The 9,946-nt window shown below is 35.9% G+C and overlaps 1 protein-coding gene across 2 annotated transcripts; it reads left to right on the top strand.

Moving 5' to 3' along the window:
* Window positions 1–32: 32 nt before the first annotated feature.
* LOC124634904 (39S ribosomal protein L52, mitochondrial) lies at window positions 33–1,229 on the top strand. 2 transcript variants are annotated; one of them, XM_047170576.1, is made up of 3 exons: window positions 34–204; window positions 277–425; window positions 990–1,229. In XM_047170576.1, the coding sequence occupies exons 1-3, from the start codon at window positions 159–161 to the stop codon at window positions 1,173–1,175; spliced, it is 381 nt and encodes a 126-aa protein (XP_047026532.1). In that variant the 5' UTR covers window positions 34–158; the 3' UTR covers window positions 1,176–1,229. The 2 variants fall into 2 exon arrangements, with proteins under 2 accessions (XP_047026531.1, XP_047026532.1); XM_047170575.1 differs by having other exon boundaries at window positions 33–425.
* Window positions 1,230–9,946: the final 8,717 nt, after the last annotated feature.

Below are 9,946 nucleotides of genomic sequence, written 5' to 3'. Positions count from 1 at the left end.
TAATTTAGTTCTGGCAACTGTTTATTTTGACATTGACGTGTAAATCCTACTGTCACAATACAAAAGTAACCTCAAAAAGCATATTTTGCTTTTATTTTATTTCACTACAAACATAATTAGTATTTTACGAGTTTTTCGAGAAGACCAAAGTTATAATCATGAGCATTATGTTGAAAAGTGCCACAATATTTTCTCAAGCACAATGTAATATATCATTCCTACAATTTTCTGTTACAAAACTTCTGTTTTTAACCAATGCTCGGTATTCTATGTCAGTGGTATCTCGTGCGTTAAGCAGCTCTTCAGTTTTGAGTTCGAAGCAATGGCGAGTAGAGCGGGGCTTGTCTCGTAATCGTAACGCTGAAGGAATTCTTACCGATACCCCAGACTTCACATATTTGGATGGGCGACCAACCCCTCTACTGGTATATTTTAACTATTTTTTAGCATTGACCATACCGAAAGGAGTACCTAAAATCTAACACTTCCTATAATCTAGGAACAAGATTCTGATTGGTGGACCGGTGATAATGATACCGATAGGTGGATAGACAACCTTATAAAGGTCGCCGGAAGATGCTGGATGCAGGTCGCCTCCAACAGGTATCTGTGGAGATCTAAGGGGGAGGCCTATGTTCAGCAGTGGACGTCCTATGGCTGAGATGACGATGATGATGATGATGATGATGATGATGATGATACTGATGCATATTTAAAAGTACATTATTTGCATTTTACTAATCATATGGCAGTGAAATGTAGCTAGCTAATACCTGTTGTCTTTAATATACAATTTATAGCTGACTAGTTTCCGCCCGCAGTATTTCCTTTTCCCAGCTATAAGCTACCACTCCTTCAATTTTCAGCTTTAATGGTTCAGACATTTGACACAACTTTTTTTATGTATTCAGATTATAATTAAGCATTACCAATATCATTAAACAGTATTATTATATTTAAATTCAAAAGTTTTCAATTTCTCATTTCAGCAAAAACAAAAGAAGCGAATCATAAAGCAAAGAGAAATGGCCGCTAAGATAGTTGAAATGTGTTCCGAACTCGACTTTGCTAAAGAGAGATACCAGAATATGGAAGCTGAGAAAGAGCAAGAGAGACGGAGTATCCTTGCGAACAGACTGAAGCCCAAAGGAACTGCTTTGAACAAGAAAAACTAGATTTATTATGTATTGTTAATGTAGGCTAGCTGTAAATACACTTGTTGATAATTATGTACTTGTTTTAATATTAACTCTTCTTTGAAATAATCAAATATTTTTGAATAACTATAATGATAACCAAACCATAAATTGTGCATTGCTTCCCATCCCAAATCTGTTATTTGAAAGCTTTGAATGATTTGGTTATTGTTATAGCTAAATGGCACAACAGACTGCATCACACTCATCTTTTTTTAATGGCGCAGTTTTTTCTATAAACAACTGTTTACTCAGAAATTTGAGCGTAAAAAATTCATAGTGTAAACAATTGTTTTGAGAAAACAGATGTCTATGTTGGTGAACATGGGCCTGGCCTAGACTGTTATTGATTTTAGTTTCGTTATCAAAAGACTATCAAAATGTAAATAATTTGTTTTCAGACCTAGGGTTAATTTTGTACAGGTTTCCTACACAAGATGACTATCGTTATATTTTAATCTGGGGCACATGACGTTATGTCCATTTGCTCCCTGAAAATTCAAGTAGACATTTGCTGAAAAAATGGTCTGTTGTAGTTTCATGAATATACTGCCATCTGTTTCATAAAGCCGGATACACGTCTAGCTTTATAAAATTATTGAAGAAACCTATATTCTGGAAGTCCAGGAATGAGGGATGCAATTTGTAGTGAGTTTTATATAGTGTCGATAGATGGCGTTACTAGTGGCGTATCACCTACTTCACCCGCCGTCTTCTTAAGTGTATATGTTATGGACCATGTGATTAATTCGGGCATTATTTATAATGCCCGAGCATTATGAATAATGTCTAGCTTTATCGGGCCAAGTGATTAATAACTATCTTAACTTCATTATTTATCACATTGCACGGGCATTATTATATTGCTACATGATAGTTGGGCAAATTGATAATAAAGCTATATTTTATGCGGTGCGACGGTGGCAGTTGTTCTAATAAATAAATCCTGTTACTTGCTACATATTTTATGATTATTGTTTTAAATTATATGTTCTATTTTAATGGGAAATTATAAGTCTAGCCACAAAATTATTAATTGGACAATTGTCATCCAATTTACTAACTCGGCCTCGTTTTTCTTGATCTCATTTTTCTTGGCTCCTTTTTTTATGGTAGAATTTAATTTGGATTCAAAACATTGTATTAAAATCTGAACTTAGTGACGAAAACGAATCGCTGCAAAACCGACTCCACGTAGTCTTGTCTGCCCTACCCCTAGAGTGCAATTCAAAACCGCGTAGGCGCGGAGGGGCGAGGCGGCCTGCGAGCTGAGGTGCAGGTAGTTTCAGCGCTCGCCGCCGCGGTTGAGGCTGGCCGTCGGAGCCGGCCAGCAAGCCGAAGCTGCGGTGGTGAGCGTGAAAACCATCTGCGACGATAAGCTCGCATGGGACCGCCGGAGCCCCGCAGCGCCGGAGCCGTGACAGAAGCCATGCTTGCTGCATGTTGCATGCTTACTTCCATGCTCTGTCAATTGATATGGGATGTGTTATATTTTAAACGTACTGAGTAAAAAAATTAGAAGCTAAATAAATATATTTTATGATGTAATTTAATAGTGTTTCAGAAGTTTACTTTAGTTTAGCATGCTACAAATTTAATTGTGGCTGACTTAGTAATTTAGAAGGCAACATACATTTTTGGGGGCGAGTAATGATATTAAAAAGAAGCCTGTTTAAATAGCACCCTATTTTAATTATATTTTCTATGTGACTTATATTTAGAGAAGCTAAATAATAAAAGTTAATTATGCCAAATAATGAGTCCGATCGCTTAAACTTTAGTTTATTTTGTTTTATAATAATAAGTCATTTGTATAAAACAAAGATACGTTGTAAATTTTTGGTTTTAAATTTAATTATATTTTATGTTATATTTTTAATATGACTTTCCTTAACTTTTAAATGCAAAAACTAGTGGATTTTTAAGGCAGAAGTCAAACTCAAACTCAAACTCAAAATTTTTTATTTCAAATAGGCCTATGAAAGCTCTTTCGAAACGTCAAAGTTAGGTGCACAAGTCCTTCATAATTAATCCAAATCATGAGGCTGATTATTTAAGTGGTTTAATATTTAGTTTATTTTAAGTTAAATGTCAATAACAATAAAAAAAATGAAATTAAATATGTTAGTATTACTTTGCCCAAAAGTTCACGGGCAATATGTATAGTGCCCGGTCAATTTGATTATTTGAATAATTATTATCAAATTGCACTCTCATATTGGGCATTATTCATAATGACCGGGCATTATGTATACTGCCCAATTTATCACTTGGTCCATAACATATACATTGTAGTCTTTGGTCTTCTTTCCTTCACACTACTTAACTACTTCTTTTAAATGTAAACTAGCCTTGTTTTAAATAATAAAACACCGATGACAACTCATATACTTTTTTCTCCTAAATGTAATTAGATTCTACTACTTCACATCTATCTATGCTTACAGTTGAAAAGTCACATAGGTTATATTATTACTCTATTACATCTAGACACACGGCAGTGTGTCCGCCAAGTTCGAGCAAAAAAAAGCGACACACCGGCCGTGGGTTATATCGGGTGTGTCGTTCACAATCACATTAAATTAAATGCGTTAATGAACTGGTTAAAATATGACGATTAACACAAAGAAAAAAGAAAAATACGTAAAAATAAAAAAAATAATTTTTCAAACAAAGTAAATACAATAAAAATGTGCGAAAATTAGAACACCATATAAAAGTCAGTCACTACAAACAATTGAAATTCTCCCTTGAAAACTGACAGCAGTCAACTGATCAAAACATTCGATACTCCTAACTTTATCTCTGCTTTACACATGATGTTGTAAATTATAAAAACGAAAAATGAATCCTGTGGTTAAACCACTGAATGGATTAGGTTATTTTTTTTTTACAATTCGCCATAGAATATCATAAAGTATATGCGATAGGATTTAATGTGATTGTGAACGACACACCCGTTATAGTAGGTATTACACGAACCATTTCGGGCCAAATTCGACCCCCCCCTATAACTCAAAATCTATTTTATTTACGCATATAAAATTTCTAGTATCTGTTGAGACCCCCTCACTTAACTAAAATACAAAATTTCATTAATATACCTATTGTAGGTCTTGAGATATTGACGACAGTAAATCGCTATTTTTACTATACACTCACTGACTGACTGACTCACTCATCAAAAACCTAGACCACTTCCAATGGTCGCATTGACTTGAAATTTGGCATGGAGGTAGGGGTTTACATCAAGGTAAAGGGAAAAATCTGAAAATGGCCAAATGTGAGTCAGTTTCAAAATAATAAAGGTGTATACCCGGTGTAAATTTATACTTCTAAGAAACTAAAACGAACTAAATTTATCTATATTTATATAATATATCTTCGAATGGTCGTACCGATTTGAAATTCGTTACAAAGGTTTGTATTTAGTCAAAGTAAAGTAAAAATCTGAAAACGGCCAAGTGTGAGTCACTTTCGAAAATAACGAATGTGTAACTTTGATCCACGAACATAATACCTATATGATAACATGTCATGTCAGTCAGTTGGTAAATCTAGTCCATTTAGTTAATCTAGTTCATTTCTTTGTAAGAAGCATAGTGCATATTCAAAAATCTGAAAGATAGTATAAATGAGACATTTCCTTAAGTAACTTATGCCCGTTTTCACCAACAACCTCTTACCGTTTCCCTATCTAAATGCTACTTTTAATAAGGACCCCTCCCAATTTGACACCTACCTAAATTCATTTTCACCACACTTGTACATGGATCCCTTAAGTAAGTGACAGATTACTAGTTCTACAAACGATAATGCAAAGTCGATATTTTATCGATAAAATGATTTTTCTGTACTTCTTAAGAAATAAACGTCTATCGAGTATATATTACTAAAGCCTGTGAGTTTTTTTTCTTGTGGTGTTATTTTAATTTAACTTAAACTACATTACGCTATGTTTTATGCAATAAAACAGTAAAGAGGTTTTCTATAGGTGAATTTTTACCTATGTCATTCGCGTGTTTGTCAAATTGACTGATGTGTATGTGTACATAGAGTGAGGTTAATTTTGTGTTTATTATTGTTGAATAGATAAGTTTATTTTAGCAGAGAAGAGAAAACGAGGATAAACCTTTCTTACAGAAGAAAAAGACAAGCTAGTGAAATTTCTGACGTCTCATAGCGACACAATATTAAACAAAAAACGGATGGGACCACGAACGAAGCCAAAAACAAAGCTTGGATCCAGTCACAAATAGTTTTAATGCGATAGGAACCGTTTACAGGTAAATGTGAATAATATCTGTGTATAATAATATAGTGTATTAAGATATTGCCGTTCAACTGTGTTCCTTGTTTTACTGTGGGCTTCATTGTATTTTTGTTCTCCATGAGTTGATGGATTTAAGTATGGGGTTAAAATTATAGATTTATTTATATTTATTTAGTTTCAGGTGGTGCGAGAAATTGGAAAGACGTGTAAAAACATGCTGCGCCCAGCCCACCCCAAATTGAATTGGTGCAGTAGGATGATGATAATGTTTGGTACATCATATGAGGACTAATATTAAAATATTTGTTTACTATCTTTGTTTTAATTTACATAATTTATTATTTTCAATGTTAGCCTACTTCTTTGCACACTGTACACATAAGGCAATAAACCAATAAATGGCTTCTGCGCAGGTGAAGGTCAGGGCTCAATATCCGTGCCGATAACTATACCGCGGCTAGAGCGACCTGAGCGATATTCACTGCCGCTGTGGGTAGAAGTACATACCGCGCGAGAGCAGCGGCATACATCCCGAACATCAACAGTAATATTATCGCATACCCACTGGGTTTTCTCTGTCGCAGGTGGTAGCGAATACCGCTTAGGTCTGAACAGTCATAGTGACATACATACACATATAGTGACCTAGCAAGTGCATTCATAGCAAGTGATAACCTATAATCTTATAAAAAAGTCATGATCATCGTACTTATTTCTCATCACGTAAGATAGGTACGTGGTCTTCTAATGATTATTATTTTACATATCCACAACCTCCACAGCTTCTAAACTTTCTAAAAGTTTACGTTTCATTTCACTATCCATCGCCAGAAACGGTTCAAAATATGTTTGTATTCTGTCATGATAATGATAGGGGTTGTTTAAGCAGGCATCAATCGGGCCCCCAAGTTTAAGTGAAATTTTAAGGTTATAATTGACACCTAGGCTTTGGTGAAAATGAAATTCTTATTAAGTGTTCCGTAAATGCTCTTACAAAAATAAATGAAATCCCACCCAAAACAAAAATGTGAAAGGCTGCCAAGTTCGATAATATGGGAATGCTTCGCCTAGAAAAGAAGTGAGATCCGAATAAGTACCAAGTTCCATACACATACCTCAGTTAAAAATAGTTACTTTTTAATGATGTTACTTGGCAAATTTTAATAGAAAATTATATACTTGATTCATTGCGTTTAGTAGGTTTATAACAAGGTGTGTGAAAACTTGCCAAGTAATATCATTAAAAAGTAGGTAACTATTTTTAACTGAGGTATGTGTATGGAACTTGGTACTTATTCAGATCTCACTTCTTTTATAGGCGAAGCATTCCCATATTATCGAACTTGGCAGCCTTTCACATTTTTGTTTTGGGTGGGATTACTCACATACATTTACATTCATTAAATTCAAAATATTGCAAGAGTACGAAGGGGACGAACGTAAGAAAGTAGGTATAAAGGGTGAGTATGAGTAGGTACATAAAGGTGCATGTAGGTCGAGTTCTTATACAAGATGTCTCATATTAAGGCCGCTGCCTCGAATTTTGTGGGCAGCGGGGCGGCAGCGGCGGCGGCGCGGGAGCGGCAGGATCTTACGCGTATAATCAAATGGACCGGCCCTCGAATACAGCGGCGCGGGAGCGGGCAACGAGCGGTGAGCTCCATTCAAAACGGTGACCGAACGCGCCGCCGCCGCTGCCGCCCCGCTGCCCGCAAAATTCGAGGCAGCGGCCTAATAAAGACCGATACTTTCACACGTGATTCTACTCAAACTTACGAACAAGTTTCCCATTTTTTTTATTTAACGAAAGTACATGAGGGCAGAGGGGCTACTTAACATCAACACAGGGTTAATACATAGGTAAGTAGGTACATTAAGGAATATAGGGGAACACATAAACAAGAAATATTATGTATTATGTAGGTAATATTATGCATGTAGGTTTGTGGGTATACCCACGGTACATCAAAAATCGCCCGAAAGTCCTACAACTCCTAAAATCGCCAGAAAAATAAATCTTATTTTAACCCTTGTAAGTTTATCGAGTGTTCGATGAAAGAAGCGGTTTTCAATAGAAAGTCGGTTGAAAGGCAATGCCTTAACCTGAATAAATCTATTGTGATTGCGACGGTGTCTCCACTTTGACGTGAATGGAGTCACGGACTTACATGTGTGTGGGCTCGACTTTATATTTACATTGGTGAATATTTTTGAGGTTGCTGATAAAGTGCAATACTTTATTAAATGGATTATATCTTTTTTGGAATTGTTGTCATCATTCATCGTTTATCATATTTTATTATTTCATATTTTAGTACTAAATACTATGTTGGGGTTGGCTTGCAGTTTAACTGTAGGTAGCTGAAAGTGAGTGATGTCGAGAACCCACACGTAGGAACTGTTTATCATTAGACGGTCATTTGGTCATCTATCCACAGATCAACTGAGCCAAGCCTTGCTTATTCTTTGATCGGCCCACCTGTGTATTGCAGCCTTTGCTTGGCTTCGTCGGAAATAATTTGCCACGATCTCCTTATCTATAGATACCGACCTATCTATCTATTACAGAACGCTAATGTTTGATGAACTTAGAAACATATGACTTATTCACAGCTAATAAAGTCAGTCGCTCAAATGCTAGACAAATTCGTCCCCAAGTTATACTACACGACCACAGAAGTAGTTAACAGTTTAACACTATAAGTCCTCCTAAACTCATATTGTTAGGAATATTCTGTATTTCAACAAAGCTCTGTAGTGCTCTATGTATCACACAGTAATTTACTGGTAGACATAAGATGGCTTTATCAAAACGATGCGACGGCACGGTAATTAAAATCTCAGTTGGTTAAGTCGACGGAGACAGGGACGGACTTTGTGGTTTAAAATCCTAGATAATGGTTTCTGAGCAGGTTTTTAGAGGAAACATCTATTAATTTGTAAGGGGGAAATGAATAGTTTAAGGATATGTTATTAACCAGCGGTTTTACCCGCATCCCGTGGGAACTACTTCCCGTACCGGGATAAAAAGTAACCTATAGCCTTCCTCGATAAATTGGCTATCTAACACTGAAAGAAATTTTCAAATCGGATCAGTAGTTCCTGAGATTAGCGCGTTCAAACAAACTCTTCAGCTTTATAATATTAGTATAGATTACCCATCTGAGGCCTGAGCCGCCGGAGTGATAACCGCTCTTTTTCTGCACTCATGTTAAATTTCTTTATTTATTTATTTATCCATTACTAACTCAATCCGCTACTATTACGTTTATTTTGCACTCAACATAACGGGCGAAATCTAGCGTATTTTAATATAATGCATACCTAGTAGGCGTCATTTTGATATAAGTAGGTAGATATTCATTAAATACGCGCGCTAGTGCGTGTCTAATTATTTTCCTCGAACTTCAAATAGTTGGGTGTGTTATTACAAAAAATTTAATATACCTGAATTTGCGTGTTTTCCGCGTGTTTTCCGTGTTTGAATATACACCAATTTTCCGACGATGTTAGAATCTCCGAAGTCTCTCACCTGAACCACAAACAAGTAATTTCCCGAGGAAATCTTGTAACACATACCTAGGTAGGTACTTCTTATTCCATAAAAATATTTAAGTTATTGGCCAACTCCTGCCCTGCATTTCGTTGCAATCTTGGCGGCCATAATTAAAAAGTGTAGGTAATATAGTGAAATATGTATATTGTGAGCGGAACTGCACGTGCCCTTTATCAACTGTAAATTAAACGTCACTTATTAATTAATTGTTTATTCATAAAATACAACAATGGCTGGAGTTTGTTTTTGCTTGTTTTCTCAATTACTTCGCAGCTAGGTTAGATGTAAAAATATTTCAATTTTGAACCTTCCCATGTTATTATTTACCTTACATTTATACTAGTATAAAGAGGAAATCCTCCACACTTATACTGGTACCAACAGGAGGCTCCGGTTTAACAGAATTACTGTCAGGAAGCAACATTATCACCAGGCAACAGAGGTAGTAAGCATATTTTATCCGGGTACGAGAACTAGTTTCCACGGGTGGTTCACTAAACCAAGCACTAATTCGATATTCATATCAATCCACAAAATCTATATGAGTATATAAAATTTCCGACATAAAATTCATCTTGAAATATATTTTCAAAGCCCGATAGAATTGAGCCCAAGTCTTTTATATGTAAAAGCTTATCTTTTTGACGTCTTGGGAAATTATTTGACTTCCGCACCGCATGTTTATAACGTGAAGCAATTCCCTAGTGTTGCCAGTTACAGCGATATTATGAACAAGGAGGATATTGAACGGGATATTCACCTCTTTGTAAAATCTTTAGTCTATTCCATGGTGCAGTTAAAAATAATAAACTGCCTCGTTGGTCTAGTGGTCGCAAGCGCGGCTGCTGAGCACAAGGTCTCGGGTTCGATTCCCGGGACGGGCCGATATCGCTTTGTGGGTTTTCTTAAACTTTCACAAAG

Source organism: Helicoverpa zea, chromosome 12 (assembly GCF_022581195.2).
Source record: "Helicoverpa zea isolate HzStark_Cry1AcR chromosome 12, ilHelZeax1.1, whole genome shotgun sequence".
In the NCBI taxonomy this organism is placed as follows: Eukaryota; Metazoa; Arthropoda; class Insecta; order Lepidoptera; family Noctuidae; genus Helicoverpa; species Helicoverpa zea.
The sequence above is the reverse complement of the archived record's forward strand: the minus strand, read 5'-3'. Positions and strand labels throughout refer to the sequence as shown.